The sequence below is a fragment of the Adelges cooleyi genome, unplaced genomic scaffold (genome assembly GCF_023614345.1).
Source record: "Adelges cooleyi isolate 19-005CV unplaced genomic scaffold, UGA_ACOO_1.1 ACOO_flye_CR_arks_rails_tigmint_CR_PRNA_21, whole genome shotgun sequence".
NCBI classification, from domain to species: Eukaryota; Metazoa; Arthropoda; class Insecta; order Hemiptera; family Adelgidae; genus Adelges; species Adelges cooleyi.
Window position 1 is genome coordinate 8,430,482 of NW_026095871.1, and position 26,559 is coordinate 8,457,040.

General features: G+C 29.1%; 5 protein-coding genes across 8 annotated transcripts in view; 4 read left to right on the top strand and 1 right to left on the bottom strand.

Moving 5' to 3' along the window:
• The first annotated feature begins 38 nt into the window (after nt 1–38).
• Nucleotides 39–3,282, top strand: LOC126834076 (ubiquinone biosynthesis monooxygenase COQ6, mitochondrial). Its single transcript, XM_050565717.1, has 11 exons — nt 39–61; nt 329–567; nt 639–856; nt 928–1,176; nt 1,238–1,354; nt 2,079–2,147; nt 2,222–2,332; nt 2,416–2,642; nt 2,712–2,827; nt 2,889–3,074; nt 3,149–3,282. Exons 2-11 carry the CDS (start codon nt 366–368, stop codon nt 3,181–3,183), a joined length of 1,530 nt encoding a protein of 509 aa, XP_050421674.1. The 5' UTR covers nt 39–61; nt 329–365; the 3' UTR covers nt 3,184–3,282.
• LOC126834077 (magnesium-dependent phosphatase 1-like) lies at nt 3,265–5,005 on the bottom strand. Of its 2 annotated transcripts, none has more exons than XM_050565719.1 (5): nt 4,828–5,005; nt 4,566–4,697; nt 4,180–4,240; nt 3,542–3,757; nt 3,265–3,457 (listed from the first exon to the last, which is right to left on the bottom strand). In XM_050565719.1, exons 1-5 carry the CDS (start codon nt 4,835–4,837, stop codon nt 3,295–3,297), a joined length of 582 nt encoding a protein of 193 aa, XP_050421676.1. In that variant the 5' UTR covers nt 4,838–5,005; the 3' UTR covers nt 3,265–3,294. The 2 variants fall into 2 exon arrangements, with proteins under 2 accessions (XP_050421676.1, XP_050421677.1); XM_050565720.1 differs by having other exon boundaries at nt 4,774–5,005.
• A 422-nt stretch (nt 5,006–5,427) lies between these two features.
• On the top strand, nt 5,428–7,523 carry LOC126834080 (U6 snRNA-associated Sm-like protein LSm8). Its single transcript, XM_050565725.1, has 5 exons — nt 5,428–5,581; nt 5,688–5,755; nt 6,235–6,275; nt 6,341–6,468; nt 7,394–7,523. Exons 2-5 carry the CDS (start codon nt 5,725–5,727, stop codon nt 7,482–7,484), a joined length of 291 nt encoding a protein of 96 aa, XP_050421682.1. The 5' UTR covers nt 5,428–5,581; nt 5,688–5,724; the 3' UTR covers nt 7,485–7,523.
• A 963-nt stretch (nt 7,524–8,486) lies between these two features.
• LOC126834233 (PP2C-like domain-containing protein CG9801) lies at nt 8,487–12,307 on the top strand. 3 transcript variants are annotated; one of them, XM_050566011.1, is made up of 7 exons: nt 8,488–8,860; nt 8,935–9,146; nt 10,435–10,536; nt 10,597–10,889; nt 11,072–11,462; nt 11,595–11,675; nt 11,740–11,889. In XM_050566011.1, the coding sequence occupies exons 1-7, from the start codon at nt 8,748–8,750 to the stop codon at nt 11,766–11,768; spliced, it is 1,221 nt and encodes a 406-aa protein (XP_050421968.1). In that variant the 5' UTR covers nt 8,488–8,747; the 3' UTR covers nt 11,769–11,889. The 3 variants fall into 3 exon arrangements, with proteins under 3 accessions (XP_050421966.1, XP_050421968.1, XP_050421967.1); XM_050566010.1 differs by having other exon boundaries at nt 11,595–12,303; XM_050566009.1 differs by having other exon boundaries at nt 8,487–8,860; nt 10,435–10,889; nt 11,595–12,307.
• A 12,713-nt stretch (nt 12,308–25,020) lies between these two features.
• The window catches only part of LOC126834368 (LON peptidase N-terminal domain and RING finger protein 3), a 34,566-nt gene continuing 33,027 nt past the window's right edge, over nt 25,021–26,559 (top strand). Inside the window, exon 1 of the mRNA XM_050566237.1 lies at nt 25,021–25,163. The gene's annotated coding sequence lies outside the window, so the exon portion shown is untranslated. The remainder of the gene's footprint in view (nt 25,164–26,559) is intronic.

Here is a 26,559-nt window from a genome sequence, read left to right on the forward strand (position 1 = left end):
AAAATTTAAATCACGTTATCACTAAAGTAAAAATAGATAACACATAATGAAATGAGATCTGGTAAAAGTGAAAAAAAAGTTAAATTTTTTAAAGAATGTCAATCATAAATTAGTTTATGTCTTATGATGACAATAATTAATTTAGAATTAGTTTTTATCAATTGTCTTAACATTATATGTTCTTTAAAACGTAATAGGTATAATATTTTGTTAAACAAAGAAGTCCGTCTTAATTTGATAGTTTACTTTAAACTACAAACTACGTTAATTTATTAAATTGTCAATTAATTCATAATTAAAATTTGTTTTTTACTTATTGCTATACAAGTTTGCAAGTGATTTGATTACCCAAGAAGATTTTCACAATGTTTACTAGTACATCGATCAACAAAATATACAAGACAATTGTTTTAATTTCATCAAAACGACATCTAAAAACAAATTACACAACTTTACTTTCAAACAGATTGCATTTTTCTTCCGATAGTAGCTCATCGAATAAGGATTTTTATGATGTTGTTATTGCTGGCGGGGGTATGGTTGGCTGTTCGATGGCGTGCAAGCTCGGTAATTATCATTACCTAATGGACTGTGATGTTAGTCGTATTTTATTTCAATGACAATTTACCGTTTTGTAGTCAATGACCCAGGTTTTCATGATATGTCCATACTTCTATTGGAAGGGGGTCCTGGTAAAACCATACAAAAACCAAGCAAAGGTGAAAAAAAAACTGGTAGGACGTATAGTAATAGAGTGTCGGCATTGAGTAAATCGAGTGTAAAGTTATTGCAGTCAGTTGGTGCTTGGGAAATAATTGAAAATTTGTATGGTTATTGTGAAGTCAAAGAAATGAGGGTAAGTGCTTTGTGTTTTGTTTATGCTATGTAACTATTTACATAATAATTAAATGTATATTGTTTATTTAGATATGGAATTCAAGTATAGAGAAAAGTGATAAAAATAACATATTAACATTTGGTAATGATGATAATTTAGCATATATGGTTGAAAATGATGCTATTCTCGAAGCATTACATAGTAAAATACTCAACAACCCAAACATAACGGTTCAATATGATTCCAAAGTCGATCAATGTTATTTACCAAAACAAGATACGGATTTAGCAGTTGTTAAAATAGCTAACAGAGAAAAAACTTATAACACTAGTTTGCTGGTAAAATAAAAAAAAAAAACTTGTTTGTAAAGTTAAAATTAAATAAAAACCCTTTATATAGATTGGGTCAGACGGTTTTCATTCAAAAGTGCGGTCATCAATTAACGGCCAACAGTATTTGAGTTGGGAATATGGTCAACGTGCAGTCGTGGCTAATGTGCAACTACAGAACACAAATGTAACAATATAATATGGACATTTTTTAAGTAACCTTATTCAATTATTTACCAAAAGATCATATTTTATATTTTTACATTCAGTGTGTGTTCCAATTTAATAATGAAATACTACATCTGCAATATGTCCTCCTCCGTTTAGTCTATACGAATTAATTTTGTCGGCGAAGTTTGTGATTGCTTTTAGTCACATTTCTTCATCAATTACATGCCAAAGTTCTTGAATAGATTAAGGTTTGTTAATGTGAAGAAAAAATTTTACTAACCCCCAGAAAAAATATTGAAAGAATGTGAGATGGCCTGATCTTGTAAGCCATGGCTGGTCGGTTAGGTTAGTTTGGAAAACCCAAAAGCTTCGGCGTGTAATTGATGAAATTGATGAAGAAATGTGTCTAAAAGCGATTGCGAACTTCGCCGACGGAATTATTTTGTGTAGACAAAACAGAGGACATATTGCAGATATAGTATTTAATTATTAAATCGGAATTCATACTGAATGTAAAAATATAAAATATGATCTTTTTCGTAAAAAATTGAATGAGTTATTACATTTTTAAAATCCAGCATCCTCTATGGAACACCCTTTATATTAATAAATAAAAACATTTTACGAAGTCTATTCTTAGTTAAATATATTCTAAATAAAATCATTAAAAGTAATATTAATAACAATAGTAGTGTTGACTATGTTAAACAATTGATTTATTGTCATATAATCTTTTACAGTCTGATTCTAACGACAGAAATGTAGCTTGGCAAAAGTTCGCTACACTTGGTCCCATTGCTTTGTTGCCAGTAAGTGAGCTGTTAATTGGACTCGTATAATTAATAAATGTTTGTATGCTTTAATTATTATTATTGTACTCTAGCTAGACAATCAAACGTGTTCAATTGCGTGGACTACGAGCAATGAAGAGGCACAGCGTTTAGTACAATGTACTGAAGACGAATTTATCAAAACTTTAAATAGTGCTTTATCGGTATTTACATTTAAAAACAAAAAAAAAAATGTAAAAAGTATTATTTATTTTATTTCAATTATATATATTTTTTTAATAATAAGGACGAAGAATCAAACAGTACTGGTTCAAACTTAGCCGATGATATTAACGGAAATATATCTACTGCGATTAATATGTGTTTACTATCTAGTGGTTTAAATAATGAACAAAATAAAACAAGTTTAGTGAGCCCAACAGTTGTAGGAGTTACAAAAAATAGCAGAGCTTCATTTCCTCTTGGATTTGGACACGCTTGCCGTTATGTTGGTCAACGCGTCGCTATTGTTGGGTTCGTTAATATATAGATATTGTAACATTAAATGATAAAAATATAATTATTTAGAAACTTTTTTTATAGTGATGCTGCACACAGAATACACCCTTTAGCTGGACAGGGCGTAAATTTAGGTTTCAGTGATGTTATTGAACTCAGCAGCCAACTTAAAAAATCATTGTTGACAGGCGCTGATATTGGTTTGTAACATTTATTAATCTTGTCATTTATATTATAAATTAATGACTGTTTAATAAATAGGAGACATACATGCGCTATTGAACTATGAAAGTAACGCTCAAGCCAGCAATATTCCGATTATGCTCGGAATAGATATGATACAGAAAACATATGGTAGTAATAACCAGTTCATACCATCTGCTCTTTTAAAATTTGGCCGTAACTTGGGCTTGACAGTTTGCCAGTCAGCTACCATTTTAAAGGCAAGTTTTATTAATGTGTTAAAATAACAGTTTTAAAAATAATTTATTTTAATATTAAATTTGTATGCCAACAGAGAGTTTTAAGCCATAAAGCTTCTGGACTTCCAGCATAATGGAATACATGAAAACCATACATTTTGATTAAAATTAATTTTGTTATATTTTTGTATATAATATTTTAATTAAAAAAAATTAATTTAAAAAATAATTATTATACACTTATATTATAATTTAATACCCATATTTTGTAAATGTCTTAATGATATTCCTTTGTTGTTCTTTACATGATAAGTACGAACTCCTAATTTTGCCACACTTTGAATGTTGCGTATATTGTCATCATAAAATATCATTTGATCGTATGGTAAAAGGCTTTTTAAATGTAACCTACAATAAAAAATTAAAAAGTATATTATATATGTATAATAAATAAATAAATATTTATATATATATATAAATAAATACACACACCATTGAAAATGGATCGTTTTTTTGCATGGATACACTTCTATGTACGTGAAGAAATGTAAAATATTGAAATAAATTAGCAATTGGTAGGCTGTGGGAATATCTTCAATTCTCGATGCAACAGCTAAGATGTAATTTTTATTTTTTAATTTTCTTAATAATTCAATAACTTCGGGAAATAGTTCATACTTGTTGCCATCAAAATCCATCACTATACCTCTAAACAATTTTAAACTCATTTAACATTTTTTGGTATATTAGTTCTCGATACCGTAATTCTAGAGGAATCTAATGAGTATAAGTTAATATCAGACATTATTAATATTGAGTCCACTGGTAACTTTTGGGTTGGAGTTCATTCCAGAAAGAACTTATTCTGCTAAAGCGCTAGAGGAGACTTAACCTTATAAAACTTCAAAATATATTTTTCAATAAAAAATGATTGTGGCCAGTACCTACTGTAATGCGTAAATTCTAAATTCTCAAAACCGTTTATTTTACTACCTATGTATTCAATATTCAACAGTTACAATGATGTGATTAGAAACAAGTAGTGTCATAAGATATAATAAGTATACATTAGTTACATTAGTACTACAAACAAAGATAGAGATTTATCTTAGTTTGTGATAGGAACTTACGGAGAATGGAGCTGAAAAGGCCTTTGACATTGATCTGTATGAAACGGCCATAGAGTATTATCTAAAATAATAATACATAGAAATAATACACTTCAGAATAATATACATGGTAATACACAAGATTTATTTTATTTTTTATGTAGGATTTGTTTTATGTCAAAGATCTATTATTTGGAGGGAGACTATTGTTTTCTAAGTGAAAACTGTTGGCAAGAAACCAAATTTATTTATCAAAAGGCCCAATCCAAGCTTTTTTTAGGAGTACATGATCACAATAAGATTATTGGGTAAATAACAAGCATTTACTAAGATTTTTCTCTCTCTGGAAACCGTCAAATAAATATAATTTATTGATAAAAATTAATTAAAGATAAATTAGATCTTACCTAAATCAAAAACAATTAGATTAGGTACAATTTGTTTCATTTTTTGATATGAACAATATATGTAACATAAGTGGATGGGTAGCTTGACAAAACTATAACTGAGAAACCGAGTTGATAACCAACGGACAATGGCTAATTAGAAGTACATAGTATTATATGTAAAATAAAATATTTAAGAATATAATCCTTGATGATTAACTACAGTTACTTTTAAAATGGGTAACTGTTAAGAAAATTGTAACTGGTATTTAAATGTTATTACATATGTCCATACTCCACAATATACTAATAGTCAAGTTTGAATACTTGAATATTGTTAGTGATGACTGACTATTTTAATGTTTAACAATCATAGGTATTGTTTAGCACTTGTGTTAAATGGTCATTTATAGTATTTGCTAGTAATTTATGATTTGCAGTTTATATTTTTTGTTTTTGAATAATTGAATCATTCGTAATAAGATAATATATAGATTATCTATTACAATTATTATCATATATTATCTATAACCGTATTAGGAATCTATAGCCACCTCATAACAAAAGTACATAGGGATAGGTATATCAGCGACATGTAAAAGCTGCAAAATTGATGCCGCCATGCCGGTGTTATTGGGTGGTTGTGAATTTTTTAGGGGACACGCCAACAGCCATGTTGTAAAAATTGTCAATACAAAATGCGGACACACCTATATTATGTGTTATTCATATCTATACCACAGAATAGATTAAATCAATAATTAATATATTCTGTGTCCAAATAGCTTGTTATCATTATGAGATGCGTGTTATCTCTGTCTGGAGGTAAATATTAATATTTGATAATGTTGTTGTCTTATCAGCGCGTTCAGCGTTACGCGAGGAATAAACAAATAATTATTTGTAAGCCGCTAATCGATACTTTTATTTTGATTATTTTAGATTATCGTCTTTAAACTTGTATTTTTACCTATAGTTATTATTTCAATAATCGTACGACATTTTATTTTAAAATACAACCAGGAGAGTTGTCTGTAGTAAGTACATTTCATTACAGTACATACCGATTTAAACGTAGCTGGAAATAAGAATTCTATTCATATAAAATACAATATTTTAAACTATTCTATATTTCTATTTCAGAATTTTAGTTACTCGTGGTTTTTGATAAGAACTTACAATGAGTTCAGGACTTGAAAGTTATGTAAACCGTATCCTTTTAAACAAATACTGTTTTCAATATTATCTTATTATAATATGTATATCTATTCTTTATATACATTTATAAATATAAAAAAAAATTAACATTTTACCCAAGATTTTGTATTGTTTAAATTTAATGTTTTTTTTTGCTAAAACTAAAACCTGTTATTCCCATGATAATATTACTAACATGATAAAGAAAAACTTATGAAGAGTAACACATTTTAATTATTTGCGATGTGTTATCAAACATGTTATTACTTATTAATTTATTTTGTATACGAGGAGAGCTTATCATGCCTATGACTACTTTTAGTTTATAAATTATATAAATTACAATTATTTAACGTTTAATGACATAGTTAGGTATGAAAATTGTGATTCTGTTGCATTAAATATTTCAATTATTTAAGTTTTGTATTTAATAATTAAAATAATAAATAAAAAATATTTTGTCTAAATTAAAGCCTGACCACATACCACATAGATACGGTTTCTATTATAACGTCAGATGGAAGAAATTTTGTGGTAATTATTTCCCTTGTTTGCTTATAAGTTTTACTTAATAATTTTAATTTTTTTTTATGTAATAGGGAACGCTCAAAGGATTTGATCAAACTATAAATATAATTTTAGATGACAGCCATGAACGAGTGTATAGTCCAAATCAAGGTGTTGAACAAGTTGTTTTAGGACTTCATCTTATTCGTGGTGATAATGTGTGAGACACTTTTTATTTCTTCTTTATGTATAATTTATGACTACGCATACAATAAAGCAGCCATATACATAGGTATACTTTTTAAATTATACATTTTGAAATGGGGTGAATAATATCTGAACTTAATTAAAAATTTGTTACAACATACCAGAATGGATAAATATTATTATTGTTAATGTCATGTTCATTCATACCTTGTTAATTACAGTTTTTTTTGCCCTCATCACATAATGTAATATAATAGATTAAAATAATCTATATCTTATCCTATATAAGAGCAATACTGTGCAAAAACCAAAATGGGTTACGGAAAACGCAGGTGCATACAAGACTAATGCATTTTGGTTTCTACTCACTACCACTCAGTTTGAGAGTCCTCTATTCCCACAAATATTTATATAAAAAAATTCACCAATATCATTCTTAGATCTTAAATAAATATACTTTGAATGACAAAATTCTTGATTTTACAAATTTCTAGTATACTATCAAGTATCAATAGTCATCCTTAGCAACTTTATAAAATCATTAAAAGTGTTTCTGACTTCATAAATATTTATTGTCCTATATCAAGTATTGTAAAATTGAGTACAGTAAAAATTAAACATTTCTTTATTCTTTTTGTTGGTGCCAGCCTTATTAATGATAAGCAAATGAGGGCTTGTACATTTTTTAGATAACCTAACTGGTAGGGCAGTTTGTTATGTAATTAGCAGGTAAAATTGTATAACCACCTGGGCTTCATATTAAAATGTTACTAGTCTTTATCTTTAATTTTGTAGAGATATTATTTCATGGTAAAAGTTCCTTAGATTGTATTGGTTTAAATAATATTGTTTTAGTCTAAGAGAAAAATGAAAATTTTGGTTGAAATTTATACTATGAATACAACTATATTTTTTTTGCTTTAAATATTTTATTTCAGAGCTATTATTGGAGAAATTGACGAAACCATGGACTCCACAATAGATTTAAGTGCGATCAGAGCAGAGCCTATTGGATCAGTAGTATTTTAAGATTTTTGTAGAAGCTATTAATAAACTATTTAAAATAAATTGTTTTATGTCCAGAAATTTATTCCCGATACTTAAATAATAAATATTATTTATTAACCAGTTAAATAATAAAAATAGGACAATATTGGCTATTCATTTTATTTATACTACAAGCCAACGTCTCACTTGCTATGTTGGGCGAAAAGCGACTGAGCTTCTCTGCTCATCACTTCTTTTCTTTATTATTTAGAATGAACATAATTACAAACATTAACTTAGCTTTAGAGCCAAAAATATTTTGTATTAATAGGCTGATAAAAAAAAAAAACGCCTTTAGTAATTAGAAAAGATATAGTAGAAAATATATATGTTGATTGATTTAATTGGTAATAATTTATTGTTATAAGATATAACATTTAAAAATACCAATATTGAATTATGAATTGAAAACTTTAAGTCTTCAGACTGCTGTTAGTATTGCTGACGATAGCACACTGCTACCCTAAATCTCAATACTCGTATTCACTACCACTGAAAAGTATCATTTTTTTGTGTTGAAACCACTGAAAGATACTTGTTAAGATTTTTTATAATATATATATATAAAACGTTGTCAATAAATAATGTTTGGATTATTTAGTGGAAAATTGAATGCATTTACGTTTTTTATTCATTTAAAATTAAAAACAAATCAAGTAATAAGTAAATGAATGCATTGACACAAACAAATTTAGTATATAAATGTTCATCATTATGTAGCTAAACGGGCGTTTTATCGCCTTAATTAACCATTAGAGTACCACTCTACAATTAATCAACGGTGAGGAAATCTTCTCGAGTATTGTGTTATGACTAAGGTATGTGTTATGTGACAAAAATGTATAATACCTATAATAAAAATTCAAGAACAGGTCTCCAGACTTGTTTTGAAGTTAAACAGTAGTAAAAGACACCGTTAGAAAGCGCTACAGCAGCACTGTCACTAATAATAATTATTGTCAATGGATTTTTGATAAAGTGAAATTATTCATTATCACTATTCAATAGTCATTACGTTTAAGTACTTGGAAGTTGGAATACCTAACTAAAATAATTGTCAACATTTCGACGTTGAATTCACTACGTACAGAAACTGAACAATAAAATAATTTCTTTTAAGTTTTCTCTAAAAAAATATTGCTATTTAATTCAACGGAGTTGTAATTTACACTCCCCACGTCTGATATGGAAAGTTATTAAAAAACAAAAATGGTGTCGAATTTATAAAATAAAATATCTAGAGCAATGCCTTCATTTAAGCAAAAATTTTCTGGATTTTTCCGTCAGTTTTCTACACCTTCAGAATCGAGAAACGACGACAATGCATCTAATCGTTTCATTAAGAAATACCTCAACGGGTAATTATACAATACTTTATACAAAATACATAAGTAATTACAATATTGAAGATTTACATTGATTGTTTTATTAGAAACGAAATAAATAAAAACGCTCCTGTTATATTGCACGGGAGGACTCCTCAAGAAGTACCGCCACAGCCATTGGGACAGATTTCAAGTTATGATGTGATTTCGTCTTTGACTGGGCCTCACGGGGGACTCATGTCGGTCAATCAAACAGAAAAACAAATATCGGCGAGTGATTCAGAAATAAATTTCATTGATAATATCGACGAGGAATGTGGTATGATAAAAGTGTTTATAATTTGCTGAAAAATTTACACAACTCTTTATAGCATTTAATTGCATCAACTAAATTAATATGTTTCGTTATGATGTAGCCTAAGTTGATTTATGTACTGTTCAGTTAGATTAGAAACACTCACATAGCGTCAAAACAAATATGAGGTGTGTTAAAAAAATATCTAGACTAAAATTCCTACCGATAAACTATTAACGTAACATCTAATTATATAGAAATAAAATAAAGATAATTTCTAGTATTTAGGTTTATAACCAAAGTCTTAATCTTAAACTAGTTATTCCAATATGTGTTCAAAGTTAGACATATTTTAAAAAACCGCAATTCTATAATGGAAAATATTTTGTAAAAATACTACGGAGAAATTTGAGTTGCCTTTTGGAGATTATTTGAAATACATTTTGTCTGGGTATTTTTTTAAGAGGACGTTATACCCTTTAAAAATAATCATAAAAAGGGGGTTTACTGTAAAGCGTGTAAGTCAAAGCGAATTGGTCATAGAATAAAAATGTTGGTATCGTTTAAAAGAGGAAAACATTAACTAGGTTCTCTCGTCGGTTTTTATGGAAAACTTTAATTTTACCTTAAATACAAGCACTTTAAAAAGTTTAAAAAATGTCAGAATTAAAATATAAATTGTGTATGTTGGGTAAATCATATCAAAAAAAACCGACAAGAGAACCTAGATAAAGTTCTTATTATTTTAAATACGTAAAAAAAAATTGTCTACGATTGTTATTTAGTTGATAAGAGAGAATATGCGTAGCCAGATTAGATGAAATTTTTTTTTCAAATCGCTGTCAAGTATACTATGACATTTCGAAAAATAAATAAACTACCAAAAAAGAGTCAAGATTACTTAAGTAATAATAATTAAACATCACAATTTAGCCTTTAAACTACGATTTTATAAAAAATTACCTATACCTAACTCCTTAATAAATAGGGGGTAAAACGTCATCTTAAGAGAGTTTATAATGAGTGGTATACAATTTCAAACCTAGTGTTACGGTACTGGACACTCTTCTGTCTATAATACACATTATAGTATTTTTTTTACGTCAATTCATCGGAAATTTGCTATCTCCATTAGTTTAAAAGTTGTAGCTACTGGAATTTTACCATTGAATATTATTTTGATTGCAAAATATAATAATAGTAAAAAAGAACAAAATACCCGACACGGGTAGAGTAAGTTTATATCATAAAAAAATATTTCCTTAGAATTAAAATTTATAGTTTTGGCTTTTCTTGTTTAAACATTATTTAGATAATGGAAGAAAAATGGTTTCTACGTCTACTATTGATATGGCCAATACCGCTGAGGAAACGTCTAATTCAGAATCTAAACCAAATATTTTAAAAAAACTCAGTAAGTTTTATTTACTTTATTTAGTTGTTTTAAATTATATACATTGTTTTGACCAATCAGGAAATCATCTGGTTGCTGGTGTTGAGAACTGGAATAGCCAGCATACAAATGCTTATGGCGCTAGTTGTTCGTTGTACGAAGTACATCCTATTACACATCGACATACTGGTGATCCAATAGCTGACTGTTTTGCCATTGTAACCCGAGCAAATTCTGCAATTATGGTATTGGCCGACGGGGTCAACTGGGGTGTTAAGTCCAGAACAGCGGCTAGATCCGCTGTACACGGATGTGTGGATTATTTAAATAAAAAATTGTTTCCTACTGTTAAAGAATCACCAAAAAACACTACAGTAAGTTTCTTATCCTTTATATGATACAAAACATGTTAAATATGTGTTTGACTAAGTAGTACAATTCTAGTACTAATCACAATTCACAATAATTAGAATTACAGATTTTTATAATTATTTCTTTTAGCAGTGTATTGGTTGTAATTACTTAGATGTTATATATTTTTAATTTTGTTTTTCAGGATGTTCTTTTGACTTTACTACGATCATTCCATGCAGCTCACAATATGATTCTTCAAGAAGAAGGAACTTTAACAACTTTAACGGCGGTTGTAGTACTTCCATCGGTTGTCGATAACCAATTTGTCGCTTGTTGCTGTAACGTTGGAGACAGCTTAGGTTATGTGTACAGCCCAAAGTATGGAGTGCGAGAACTCACTCAGGGTTCTCACGACATTCACAGAATGAGGGACATGAGAGACGTCATGGGCGCCTTAGGTCCTGTTGACGGACAAAATCCAGAGTTATCGAATTTGACTTTATCAATTACGCAAGTGGATTTAGGAGATATTGTTTTCATTACTTCCGACGGCGTCTCTGATAACTTGGATCCTGTCGTAGGACATTTTACAGGTAGTAAAAACGTACTAATATTTCTTATTGATTCATAGTGGAATATCAATAAAGTCAATACTTCATTTCTCCAACCCGTCCTACATGACTTTTACATGACACTTGACACTGTCCTATTTGTTTTGTTACTAGGACTTCCCAGTGTAGAAGCGTATCAAAGACACAAATTATCACTTTTGAGAACTGAGGATTTAATAAGAAACGGCGTGTCAGGTAAAGGACCTGCAGTTGACACGCCCAAAGACTTGGTAACTCTATTGTTAGATTTTGTCACCAGACTCACTGCGGCTAAACGACGGATACTAGAAGACATAGACATATATGCAGACGTAAATGGAAAACCGTTGGCACAAGGAGAGGTAAGACAAAAGAGAAAGGAGGTCATTAGGAAAATGCCATTGTTTGGGGTGCCAGGCAAGTTAGATCATGCCACAGTTGTTGCGTACAAAGTCAGTTCCAGTACATAAAAGTATAGTTTGAAATCTTAAAAGGCAAACATTTGTTATGTGCATCTTTTTATTATTCATTTTTACATATTGATTTATTTTTGTTTGGTTCTACATTTTGTTATAAAGTTTGTTTTTAAATGTTATTATTATTATTTTTTGTAGTTCTACCAGTAATTATATTAGCTATAAAGAAAGTTAGTTATGTTTTACAGTTGTCAAAAAGAGTATAATTCGAACATAAATAGTAGTCATTTTTAATACTTTTATAATAGATGTTTAAAAATTCTTTAATTTATAAATTTCTAACAATATTAAATTTGTGATTGATGACAAAGACATTAATTTTTACTTAATTATATTTAATTGAAGTGTAATTAATAGTGCAATATTATTTCCGTCCAATATTTTTAAATATATTATTTAGATAAATGTAATACATATTTTATTATGAATAGTTAATTTTATAACTTTTAACAAACTATTTATAGTTATGCAGTTCTTTGATTTTATGATATTTAATTTTTAAGTTATTACGCGGCTTTATTATATTTTATTAAACACTTTTATATATGCTATTATAATAAATTATTATAGTAGATGTTAAATACCTATAAAATGGTAACTCTATGTTTTGAAAATGATTTTACTAACATTTTAACTTTTTATATTTATACTTATTACCATTTTGTTTTTATCTATTTTTATGGCAAGTCAATAAAGCTTTCAGTTAGTTTAAAACATATTGTACACTTTTTTCCCCCCTCTTTAGACGTGTTTTCTATTAGTCAAAGTAGTTTGATTATCTAAGTTGGAAAACAATTTAATTTAATAATTTGTATGTTCAAAATTTACAACGCAGATTATAAATGTAGATATGGGATACCTATAAAAATGAATAGCGTGCGTAAGAAACAATATTTAATATTTGCCAATGTAATCTTTATGAGTTTATCGAATGACTGCGTTTTTAACTGACTTAAAAAAGGAGGAGGTTCTTTATTCGACGTTGGGCAATGAAACTATGTTCATCGATTTCTATTGAATGGAGGTAAAATTCTTGATGAAACTTTTTTTAACGTGTTATTCAAGTTCTAGTGGTGGTACCCTTATTAGCTTTGTTATTGGAAAATGATTATGAAAAAAAATTAGACGAATAGTGTGAATTTGTGTAAAATGTAAAGCAATATAATAATAGGGCTCAGTCTATAATACTTTATTCTCCATAAAATAAATTGATGATATAATAATATTAATATATAATATATTTCTGCAATATTCAACTATTATCCTTACCACTCAAAAGCCTAACCTTAGCCGGTAGCTCTTATGTAGGCGGTATTCACAACGGCGCTCTTCTTATATAAATCATTTTACAGTTGCAAGCTGATAAGTTTACTATGTTTTGTTCCTCCGGGAGTGTGACTTTTTTGGGAGTTGGGGGAGAAATTACCACCTGTCTCTTGGGATAAGCTTTAGGTCGTCATCGAGCTGTAAAAGCCCCCAAAAACTGCTAAATCTGTACCGCTTAAGCCTCAATTAATGAGCTGAAAGACGTAAAACGTGAACATGTTTTTATTATTTTTTTTGTAATCGGTAGCTAACAAAACTTTTTTAAATTGACATCATTCAAATAGTAATTAAATTATTCTTATTTATTATATATTCATACGACTACTATAACTAGAATAACACAAAAATGGTTGGTCTATAAACAGTTTTAATTTTTGGCCTCGAAAGTGGTAGTCAAAAAATAATCTAAAACCTAACAATAAAGAATCTTATTCACTGTACTAATAATAAACTTATACACTAACCGCTAACGTGTTACCTACGCTAACGTGTATTGGTTTCAGTCTTAAAAACAACTAATTGTGAAAAATAGCCTCGACAGCCAGAACAGTAGGGCTGGAGTAGGTGTAGTGGGTGGTGTAGTTGGGTTAGGTAGGTACAATGGGCGGTCACTTGTTTATAGGTGTTACGTTTAAACGCAATAAAATCACATTAAAGAATACATTATTAGATGTATATATCTTAATGATCCAAAGAAATCATTATAAATCTTGTTTATTTTATATGTTCAATAGTTGATTTTATGAATTTGATTTTTCCTCAGTAATAAAAAAACAGTTGCTACCGTCTACAACTACGCACATTTAAACATTTGTATATTAATGTTCCAAGTGCAAAATGCACATTGATCTACTTTCATGCGGGTTAAGTTGGACTTCTTGCAAAAAAAAAAAGGCTAATTTCAGGAGCTATATGAAAAAGAAATAGTTTTAAAACTTATAATTCAAAATTCAGAGAAAAACAATGGTTGCTATTATTTTTTAATCTAAGCACACATTTTGGTATACATTTTTGTAGTTGGTTTAATAATTTTATTTTCTTCAAATTTTTTTTGTGAGATGTGACTGAGATAAGCTATAATTTTAAGTTAACCTCAATGAATGTAGGCAATATTATTGCATTCTAGACTCTAGTTTATTGAGTATACAAAAATTAGAAATCTCAAATATTAGATTTTCGTATTAGGTATAATTCATGGAGATAACTTCCGTAAGTATTCTTAAAAGTCAGAAATTGTAAGAACAATAGGTATAGTTTGGGTTCGGAAATAGTTATTTAAAATTTCGTTTTTAAAAACGTTCAAATAATTTAAATTTGTAGAATGTTATCATATTTTTTTTCTTTCAGTATTATCTTAAGCTATCATTTTTATTAAAACTACTATTATTTTAGTACAATATTTCTATTGAAACGTTTGTTTATTAATACTTTATTTTTTAAATATTGAAAAAAAAAACATCTGTTGTTATTTTGTAATTCCGAAATTAGAATCCTATCCCTATTTGATTACAAAAAAAATTGCTTCCCCTATTCAAGTTTATAATCTTCTTAGAGAGTTCCGAATGAAGTGGTGCTCTTGGTCCTAACTTCTTTTAATCAGGCTCTGATTATTACTTAACACAATTTTGTTTGTAATTTTATTTGGACCATATTTTATACACGGTATAAGTTGAACTGGAAAACTATGGGAAGACCAAATACCATTTTTAGTGGGTTAGAGACAATTTTGGGGACACCTATTCCCCTTAACCCCCAAAAAACCTCTAGTCATAATCATAGTTAAAATCTAGTCATACCAGTAGAGTAGAGTTTGGGCTGACGGTAGCCTGATAAAGCGGAGATGAGTCCATTTTACTCGAGGTACATGTAACAAAGCTTCTTTAGATACATCATAACATAATTCTGGCAGAATTTCAGACGTAGGCACCTAATGAATGTACTCCATTCGTTTTGGATTTCGTAAAACGCCTATTGTCGTAATGCTTACGTTTCAGCCGACTATTGCTGCATTGACGTAGTGGGATGACCCCGAATTATTATATAACTTGCTATTCGGTCGTTAAGACTATAGACCACACCGTTCTCATAACATCATTTTCATACGTATACACGTGAACATAATATTTTATTGTTTTAGATAATATGTAGAGCTCACTGTTCACGTTCATGATATGTAGCTATTATAGAGTACCTATAATATAGCTGACGTGCGTTCACAAACCGTGGGTGGAAACATATACTTTTAATGAGATATATTGTCATATATGGTGGGGTGGTTAAAACGTATCTCTTGCTATCTATCGCTTGTACTTGGACATCGTCGTGGTAATTGTCCTTCTATAATGAACTTGTCGATGACCACAATAATTCTTAAAAAATTAGATTATAACTAATATTATTAATTTTAAGGCGTTTAAAGATAATATTCGCGATTTTATTACTTATTATAATATGTCAAAAACTACGGTTGACAGACATTGCTAATATTTTTATTTCTTCATATTTTATCCCAACAAAACATTGTAATTGATTTAAAGTTTTACATTCATGTTTTATAATTTTTTTTTACTACTAGGCGGAACTATTTTAAAAAAAAGTTGAAAAACACGGTCACCATAATAAGTTAAACATAAGAATTATCATCAGTATACCTAACTTACAGACCCAAATTCGAAAAACTACTTTCAAAACATAAAATAAAATAACGTATCACGACCAAACATTGCCAATAAAACCTAATATAAAAACAATATTGCCAAATAATAATATACCATTCATTAAAATATCAAACAAATTTGTTTTAACGTTAAACGTATTATAATATATTTTTGTATCAGTAATATTATTGATTAAGCAAATGCTTATTGTTTAAATTGCGAATTGCGATAATATTAAACGGGTCATGCTTTTGCACAATACTACAATGCAATGTGTAAAGTTATAGTTCAAAAATATCATTGAGTAGAATCAGCTAGCAGGGATCAAGAGCATCCAATCTGATTTGGGTAACAATGTACTATGTATTAACATTTTTATAATTAATCTTGATAACAAATCTAAGTACGGAGAATTTAGTTTAAATGTTTTTAATACAATTATTTTTAGTAGATAAATAAATGTATTTACCGAGCATTGAAGCGATTTACCTATTTTGTATGTTAAATATAAAATTTAATACTTTTCCTCCAAAAAGTAATTATTTTGAAGACATTCTGCTGGTAATAATTATGAATTTATTATTTCAACAGCGTTTACCTAGATTCACGAGGGGTAAAATTTTTCACTTTTCGCCCATCGAAGTGCCTTCAATGTATGACTTTAAATCTATATATTAAAAGGCTGTACATCGAAGTTAAAAAGTTTAAACTTATTTCCATTTTTTTCTTTTGATTGTTACAACTTACAATTTTAACATTATGTAGGTAGCTATAAAAGTAATTTGGTGTCTGGTGTTCAATCGACTACGCGGAATACTACAAATTGCCCACAATACATTCCAAATAGCGCTCATCGCTTGTAATTTCGTTTTTAACATGATACACTCGATGACATTTTTTTTATTTGACTTTAATTTAACATTGCCTCGGATTACAGGCATAGTTTAAATCTATAATTCACGCTACATGTACAAGTGGTATGATTACAATTATAAAAATACGTATATGTACATAACTATTGCGCACCCGCTTGTTTGCGTTATTCGTTATGTAACAAACGGCCAAATGCAGATTTAGGTAATGTTGTTTATTAAATTGAATATTGTTATAGGTCAATGACAATGGATTATATAACGCGCGTACTGAGTATACTTTGTACTTATAATACATATCTATTTTTAAACATAATTATAATTTATTGCGTTATAAGGCTCTAGAAGATTATGAAAAAAAACTGAAGACCTATGTATATGTTACATTGTAACACATACGATATGGCTCACCACGGTTCTATGCAATTATAACAGTTGACTATAAAATTATAATATACCCTACTGCCAAAGTAAGTCATCTCAACTTTTTTTTACGAATACTCGTTATTTTTAATTAGTATGTGGTTACGGTGTTTGTTATCGGGGTAGGTATTTAAAAATGAAAAAAATCTGGTGTTTATCAGTCGGTGTTTTTCTTATTTACACGACTACCCATGTATTTTGGTACCCGTGTAATAGTAACTTCTACTTATCAGTATAATTGTAAATTTTTACATAAATAATATTATATTGAAAGCACCTCACCGAATTTTAAAGGTGTGTTACTTAAAAAATGGTTACGTACTATAGTGTACGGAGTATAATACACCTTAGGGTGACTCGAAATTTAAAGAACTGTTGTTGAGAACAGTGAGTTTATTAAAATGGCTAAAAGGCCATAGAAGTAATTTAATTTTTGTGTTTGGATTCACGATATGTCTTAAACCACTGGACTAATTTTATCCTGGTTAACAATTCTATAGTCTTTAAGCTACAGATCAAAAATCATACTCTAAACGAGTCTTTATGGGTAAAAAGTTCTCCCCTTCCTCTTTTAAAATTGAGAAAAACATCCAACACATAAATTAATTTATTATAACTTAAAATTACAGTACGCTATAACTTTGTTGAAAATTTACGGTCGAATAATTTTTTTCAGATAGATTTACCATAATATCTTTTCTCTAATAGGGGTGGACAACTTTCGCTTTATTCTTTATTCTGCTTTTTTATGTGGGAACAATTTAAGCGAACGTTACGCGATCAATATTTTTGCGCGATATTATTAATTGTCTGGAATAAATATTGAACGGTTGAACAATATATTGAACAAATCAAATAGCCCCAGCAAAATACATAATATTGTAGTCCATTTATAAATGATATTATGCAAACCTGTACAATATTAGCTAAGAATCGTACAAGCACGCTTTCGATTAAATTATATATTTCATTATTTTCTAATAAAACATGTTTAATTATATTGAACTGTGTCACCCAAAATGGAAGAGAGACGTTTTATTATTGACGCATCCAGCTGTATCGGAATTTATCTGTCCTATAGAAATTGAAGTCCAAAGATTGTTCAATCGCGTCAAAAAAACAAAATGAAGCATACGAACAATTATTAAATAAATAAGGCCATGGCATAGCGCAGTGGTTATCTCACTTGTCACACGGCACCCAAACTGTGCCCGGCGCTGCTTAATCCTGGATGGGTGACCACCCGGGATTTTTAGCACCGGCCAATGCCATGTCTCTATACCGCAAGTGTATACAAATTAGCCATCCGACCAATGACCATAGACGCCGTGGCAACGAACGCCTACGACCTTGGAGTTGCGTATAAAAAATAATTAAATAAATGTATAAAAAAATATCCCGTTGCCATTAGAGGTTCAGTTCAGTTATTCGTAGGTAGTTCAATAAGGTTTTGTGAGTATATTGATGTTATTTTTTGTAGTACCCCTATTTCCCCTCTTGTTCCCTTTGAATTTTTTCTGTTTTTCAAATCGAATGCAACCTTAATACAAAATAATTCAGTATTATACATTAAAAAAAAACTATTTTATATAAATTATAATAGGTATATTACGTTGATAAAATAATTAAAAACATTATCTAACGATGACTCAAAAATGCTTTAACACTAGAACCAAACATGCGCGATTTGGACAACTTTGATGATTCATATTGCTTATTAATTTTCGAAATGAATATTGCGTAATATTGACTGGTATGCAGAAAACGTAAATTGCCCACAAATATTGATATAATTTTATTGACTCAATATTAAGTACCTTAGGTATCTATAATCTATTGATCGTGTAGGACCCGTTTAATAATTATGTTAATATTGTCACTTAATGATATTTTTACTATTGTGATTTTTATTTATTTTTAATATCATTATCGTATATACAGGGTGATCAATTTAACATAATCTACGTTATTTTTCGAGAAAAAAAAATATAGTATTTCATATTTGGTTTACTTCTCAGTCTCTTTCTAGTTAGATTAAAGCGTTAGTATTATGTTCCACAGTTGAATTGGTGTGATTCAGTTTGATGGTTCCTGCGGTGTGCAGACCAATATAGGTCGTTACGCAATCTTTTTAACGTAAATCGTGTTGTAGTTATATTTTAACATGAGTTTAGTCTGTTTTATATCTAAGTATGACTAATACTTAATGCAGTAGCTTCATTATTTATCATTGGTTTTTAGCAAACTTATATAGCTTATTATCGATGTATGCATATGGGTCACGAATGCACAGCACATACCAGCACTTCTGGAATTCGTTTTCCCACGATACGGTGTGAGGTAATAAATCCGGAATGTGGCAGTGTTATTCATTCGTTTAAGCTTAGGAATTAAATGCGTTGTACTCATCGAAGACTGTAAATTCGTCAAGCGTTTTCACAGTGTGTCCGCCAGTGCATCCGTGGCTTCGCCGTTAATAAAAAGAACCTTGTCGAGCAGATTCGACCGAACGATACCGTCATGGCGATTTACGATTCACGCGCACACACCTCGCTCTTCCCCGTGTCTTCGTATAATACACTTCCCATTTATGCGCAAGGTTATATATACTAGTTTGATATAAAGTTGAACAATGTTGATATAAATATGAACAAGGTTGATACAGACACTAAAACAGTTACCAGTCTGGTGTCCTAGTTCCTACATAAAGGACGCTGGGCGTAAATGGGTTAATTTGTTTGTGTTCTGCGAAATAATATTAGTGCATAGAACGAACGCATTCCACAGATTCGGCACTTATCGGGGACAACATTTATCTTTTCTTACGTTCTTCCGTTTATGTACTACCAAAAACGATTTATTAAAAATAACATTATGATATGTTTTTACTATTTTTTTTAAAATTTTTGTCTAGACACACCATCATTTTGTAACCAATGGACCAATTTCGTTATGTCACAAGTCTATAAAGTATAAATAAAGACAATAAGTTGTTTTTTCTTCAAGTAATTCAGAACGCAAGAATTTATAATTTAAGTTTTAAAACTATACTTAATAAAAACAAAAAAGTTTCTACCACTTCTAGGTTAAGGATATTTTTTAATTTATTGTAAATAATTAGTACCTTATCTAAAGAATATCTCACACAAGTTATAAACTACCTAGGAATTATCAGATTTTAAATACCTCGTGACCAATAACTACTACGAGGGTGTTTATATATATATATATATACATGTGTAGATAATTCTTCAAAAAGTCTTAAGTTAAATCGGCACTATACCAATATGTGATACTTGATCACCAAGCAAAAAGCTCTATTGTATTTTCTTTTCTCCCGCCCTTCGGTCTTCCTCGACCGTGATCTCTTGTTGAACTATTTCACCTTCTTCTTTCAACATGCCTTTTTCAGCTTTCTAATATTTTTCTTTCTGCCTTTTTTTTTTACAACAACCTAAAAAGTTTTATATTTATTAAAAGGATCAATCAGATTTGTTCAGGTTTCTAAAGAAGTCGCAGAAAAAATTAATAGTTGGTCAATCTAAAATTATGGTTAATACAGTGGCACTAAACATTTCTAGTTGGAATAATAAAATAAATAGTTGGGCCAACTAAACGTTTAGTTGGCTGAACTAACTGTTAAATTGCTTTGACTAAACATGTGCGTAGTTGGCCCAACTATTTATTTAGTTATTCCGACTAGAAAATATGTATTGTGTCCCTATACTAACCATAATTTTATTTGGACCAAATATGTTCTCCCGTGTATGCCTACAAAAATAACGTTTGATAATTACTTTAGCACATTATCAATAATCATCAATAGCACTAGAAGTCAGTTACTTTGCTGCAAAACACCATTATAATACTTATAAACTATAACCAAGTTACCTAACAAGCAACAACTTTATAAAAAAAAATGACATATCTTTGCTAGTCGGGATGGCGATTACTGAACTGAAACTGAAGACGGTCGTGTGACTAGACAATAAATTGATTGTGATGTGTGTTATTATATAACTACTATACAATGTACGATCGTCACTCGGTACCGATACCTCTTTTACAAGTCGACGGTAATTAACCAATAACCTTGACATAGGTTTTCCTCCAAAAATGTAATATGACCGAGCCATTTCAAACGCGTGTTAACGTAGTCTGATTGGCGAATGTACATAGACCGTGAACGAAATTCGTCATCGTTTAACAACAGAAATGTTTATACGCAACCTAAACTACCGAACATAAGAAAACTGCGACTAAGGATAGTTAGGGCAATGGTACGCATCATTAGTAAAACAAAACTGAAATGCAAGTACAGGTAGGACAAAGCATATAAAAAAAAAAACTTCCATGATGTAAATTACATCATGTAATGTACGAGTACGTTAGGTAAGTTATTTAAAATGTAGACTTATTAAATTGCATTAGGATAGGTTAAATGGCCTAAAGGCTAAGTATGTGAATGCGAAGTGTTCCATTAATTCGTGCGCGTTGAACGTGGCAACGGTTATTGTAAAATTAAATTAAATATTTAGGAAATGTCTATCGCGCTTAGGTAATTACTCTTAAAGACTTTGAAAAGTCCGATATCGCAATTTTGTAGGTTAGAATCTTATCATATGTTAACATATGGACATTTTTACATTCATCGATATTTGACGAATTAATTATTACTCAACTTAAGACTTATTAGCGTTACGTAACGAAATTTCAATAACAGAGACACGGCGTTAAGAGAAGTTCTCATTAAATTGTTTTTGGATACATTTAATTTTAATTTTTTATCTTAATATCTTACTTTTGGGGCAGTGAAAATATATTAAAACGCATATTCATTGGCGCCTGGACAATGGAATGAAGTCATTGAGTGTTAAATTATAACGACCGTTTGGTAAAGAAGTTACGTAATAAACGAGACGCAAGCGTTCAGTGATCTTATTGTGTGTATATATAATAAAAATATATAAATATATATATTCATATAATATTATGTGTGCGTGTGTGTATATACACCGCCCTTGTATCAGGTCGGATAAGGTCACCTGGCTTTTTGAGCTAATTAATTATTATAATAAATTATTTAAAAATAGTATAATTATTATTTATGATTTCCACATAATGTGTAGATACTGTTTGCAACGTGAATTTGTATAAAAGTATAATAATGTATATTTGAAATAATTACCTATATATTTTGCAACTTATGATTTATACTACTTTATTATTCTTAGGTATTATTTGTGGCTATTATTAGCTATAATTGATTTGATTATATATGTCACATACCTGTTATGTTTTATACGATTTAAGGTTAGTAATAAAATAGGTAGTGTAATGTGCCATTTAGGCTGTGTTAGCTGAGGTCTTATTGATTCGCAAGTATTTAGAAATGTATAAGATAAAAAATCATTTTATTTAACGAATACTGCGTCAAAATAGTTTTTTTTATGGTTCTTGAATGGCCAATTCCGTTTAATCGACCATACAAATGTTTCGCTTTCATTAAAATTATTATAAAAATTATAATATAACTATTAAAGATATTATTGTAAATAAAAGCTTTTTAATTTTAACATATTGTTCATAAACATTTGTAGATGTTTGTTAATCAGTATCTCCCGATTATTATTTCCCCGAACATAAATTATGTTCACACTAATAAGGCGATTGTCTAATAATTATTGCTATCTAATTGACTAATTCCAAATAACATTCATGCAGGTGTTGTTGCTATAAATTATATAATAACTGTATAATTGTAATAACCAATGCTAAATTGTAGCAGTTAATTAAATAACAATTTATAAGTACTATGTCAATATACTATAAGAGCTGTATTATTTTGTCCATTCTATTACGAATGGACACAAGAAAACATTCCAAGCGAACTAATGAATTTTGATTTTCGATCAAATCACTTTTTGTTGATTTCGTTTATAACACTTCTTTATTAAGGGGCAAAATATAGGTAATATATAATTAAAAAATTGCTTTGGTAATATTTAATGTTTACAATATTTTTTTATGATTTACAACCATTTTCGTCATTTTAGCGAGAAAAATGACTGGGAAAAACGATGCCGCCTCTTCGCGACATAGGGTCGTCGTATTATTATATATTTCTTTTTATTTCAAAGAGAAACATTTTTTACAGTCCACAGGAAAAATATCTCCGGTTTTTAAAAATTAAATTTGTATGGCTGTGTTTTTTCCATAGTGTTATTATATAATGTGATCTCAATTTTCCACAAATTTTTATGTTCCTACCTTCCTGCCAAATTAATTTTTTTGATAGCAACTTTTGAAACTTAAATGGTAACTTACATATTTAAATTAAGAATATTTTACTAAAAATTTTGACTGGTTGATAACCAATTTGAATCACTATTTTTAAAGTTATAATAATTTAAAAGAAAGGACGGGAGGGGAATTGCAAGCAGATAAAAATAATACTACACTCCATCTTTCCTTTAGCCCTAAACTTGAAACTTCAATAACATCAAAAATAGTAATAAAAAAACTGGTTATCGACCAGTCAATTTTTTTAGTACATTATTCTCAATTAAAAAAGTTAATGAAATGTATGCGTTACCATTTAAGGTTCAAAAGTTGATAACAAATAATTAGTTTGGGAGAGACGTAGGAACATAAAAATGTGTGAAAAATTGAGATCATATTATATGAAGAGAATATGAAAAAAAAATCAATTATTAATTAAACCCAGTGAGATATTGAGTGGTCAATGATAAAAAAATCACCCTATATTCATAGTGCTGGCAACCTTTGTTACAAAAGGTAATAGGTATGATGTTGAGAATGGTAAGGGAAGAGTCGCCCAATTTTTCAGATATTTCTGGATATTCTACAGAAATGTATATCTATAAATCGTTATGAGTTATCTCTTTGAATTTTAACTGCAATGTTCGGTCAACGCGGCCACCTCAAGAACGCTCGCAGTGCACCGGTTGAAAACCTTTTGTTTAAGATATCTGTACTCGAATAAAAATACAACTTTTAACAACAAAAGTTATCATTTTTTTTGTTAGGAAAGTGTTACATGTAACATATTTAGGCTCTTAAAAGTTTTTTAAAAATATTATTTGAATTAAATTGTGTAATAAATAAGATTATTATTTTACAACTTTCAACATAACAAATATACATTTTTGGAAAAAAAATTATATAAGGGCTTTTTTTAAAAATAATTTTAGAGATAATGTTAATATAATATGGCGTTAAATAGCTCACTTTGTCAGCTCAGTGTATTAAAATAATTTTGTTTTAGACAGTGTTACATTTTTTTTTTTAGTTATAAACATTAGATATAATGTAAAATAATCAAGAACATACTAAATTACTGTGTGTCAACAACTGACAGTAATGATTCAGATGTGACCACCGGACACTACGCTAACTGGTAAAATCCGTGATTTATTAATTAAATTGTTGTTATAGCCATTTGGTCTCCTTATCACAAGTTCCATGATCCGACGTATAATTATAACAGTAGAAAATCTAGTTTTATCTGTTGTCTTGTACTAGAGGACCTTTAGTCAACACCACCTAGTTTTCTAGGCACTTGAGAGTGACCAACTTAATATTATAATTGCAAAATAATAAATCAATTTAATACTTAAAAGAAATTTGTCACTCATATTTAACCATAATTTTTTTTTTATTAGCATATTTTTTTTAAAAGTTACAATGAGTAAGTAACAAGAAGATATAAGTTGGCGGGCTGGAGTGGGAGTTGAGTCGAGTAGACAGTATAGACTAGATATATTTTGATCAGTCGTCAGTTGAGTGCCACGGTAATAATAGTATTTAATTGTGTAATATTAATTATAGTTCTTTAAAAAAGCTACTAGGTTTGTTTCGAAATCGTGTTTCTGCTATTCCCGACACGGAGTACTACCATTAATAAACAGGTTTCTTCTGGAAAAAAAGGTATTTGTACGGTATTCATCGATTAATAATAATTATATAGTTTTGTTTATTGGATAAAAAGCGTTAAAAATGTTTATACTTAAGCTGATTAATTTTGGTTATCAACTGTTCTATTTTTTGAAAAAAAAGATTATGTAAGTGACATTTAAAAAGATAAATGAAAAGTAACGATTAATGTCCCAAAAATCAAGAGGAACTAACTTATTTATTTTTCTCCTTGAGATACAACAGTCAAAGACTTATTGGACATTGACATTAGTAACTGAATGGTGGTTTTTTATTTTTAGTTTTTCGAATAGTCACTTGAAATATTTATATTGATATAATGTATTGAAATGATTATTTTGTTCTTAAATAAATTCGGTTAAGCCGCCGTTTCATCAAAATATAATGACCTAACGACGAAGAGTGTTAGAATGAATTAGTATGGTATAATTGTTGGGACCTGAAGTAAACAATTTTGAAAATAAAACGAAAAATAAGCGGCCTGACCTTTACTAGTTTTAGGTATGCGCTCCTCTATTTTGAACAATCTAACCTAGTCCGTGGACCTAGAATAAATTTAAAAAATCATATTTCGAGTACATTACCTTGCAGGAAGCTACACCACCCGTGTTTTGGTTACAAAACTCTTTGTGCGGGGAACAAGGTTTTTTGGGTTGTACTCAGTATTAGAATTACAAAACGTTTCAGTATACAGAGAAGAACCTGTGTCGTAGTATTTTTATTTTTTTTGAACAACCCAAGTTATTTTTTCGTAAATATGGTTTTTTCCTTTATTCATAACAAGTTAGTAAGTAATAATTTTGAAAAAATTAATACGCTATACCACACTAATAAAGTTCTCGTCTATGTATTGTAAACATTTGGTAATTTTAGTGTGAATATTGAATAACCTAACCTCATAAGTTTGCCTTTAGCATTAGTAGTTTTGATGGGGAAAAAATGTAATTTATCTTGATGGCTGTAATAGTATGACGAAAAAATGACAATCATACTGTATTAATAAATACACGCTATAGATCAAGCCATAAATTAAAATTTTGCGAAAAATTGCATATAATTTACTTAGAAATAGGCGGTATTGCATCCTCTTAATTTAAAATATTCCACCGAAAATTAAAGAGATTAAATATTTGTCAATGAGTACAATGATAGTTATACCGCTTTAAAATGGTTGTTGGCTGTCAAAATACAATCTAATATAATAGTTATACATACTTTTTATCATTTTGCTGATTATTACAACATTATATATTATAGATAATAATTTATGAGATTATAGATGCGATTGTTATGTAACAAAATACTAAGAAACAAAAAGTTTTTTTTAAAACCAAATACAGTGTGTTGGTAACTAAATATGAGCACTCCACGGACCACGGGGCCATACTCC

Excerpts from the sequence above, each read along its gene's own strand:
- LOC126834076 (XM_050565717.1), top strand. The coding sequence starts at position 366 with ATGTTTACTAGTACATCGATCAACAAAATATACAAGACAATTGTTTTA. Across the intron at positions 857-927 it reads GTGAAGTCAAAGAAATGAGG|ATATGGAATTCAAGTATAGA; the intron begins GTAAGTGCTTTG and ends TTGTTTATTTAG. Across the intron at positions 2,828-2,888 it reads GTTGACAGGCGCTGATATTG|GAGACATACATGCGCTATTG; the intron begins GTTTGTAACATT and ends TTTAATAAATAG.
- LOC126834077 (XM_050565719.1), bottom strand. Across the intron at positions 3,758-4,179 it reads CCTTTTCAGCTCCATTCTCC|AGGTATAGTGATGGATTTTG; the intron begins GTAAGTTCCTAT and ends AAAATTGTTTAG. Across the intron at positions 3,458-3,541 it reads AAAACGATCCATTTTCAATG|GTTACATTTAAAAAGCCTTT; the intron begins GTGTGTGTATTT and ends TTTTTATTGTAG.
- LOC126834080 (XM_050565725.1), top strand. The coding sequence starts at position 5,725 with ATGAGTTCAGGACTTGAAAGTTATGTAAACC. Across the intron at positions 5,756-6,234 it reads ACTTGAAAGTTATGTAAACC|ATACGGTTTCTATTATAACG; the intron begins GTATCCTTTTAA and ends CATACCACATAG. Across the intron at positions 6,469-7,393 it reads CTTATTCGTGGTGATAATGT|AGCTATTATTGGAGAAATTG; the intron begins GTGAGACACTTT and ends ATTTTATTTCAG.
- LOC126834233 (XM_050566009.1), top strand. The coding sequence starts at position 8,748 with ATGCCTTCATTTAAGCAAAAATTTTCTGGATTTTTCCGTCAGTTTTCT. Across the intron at positions 10,890-11,071 it reads AATCACCAAAAAACACTACA|GATGTTCTTTTGACTTTACT; the intron begins GTAAGTTTCTTA and ends TTTGTTTTTCAG. Across the intron at positions 11,463-11,594 it reads TGTCGTAGGACATTTTACAG|GACTTCCCAGTGTAGAAGCG; the intron begins GTAGTAAAAACG and ends TTTTGTTACTAG.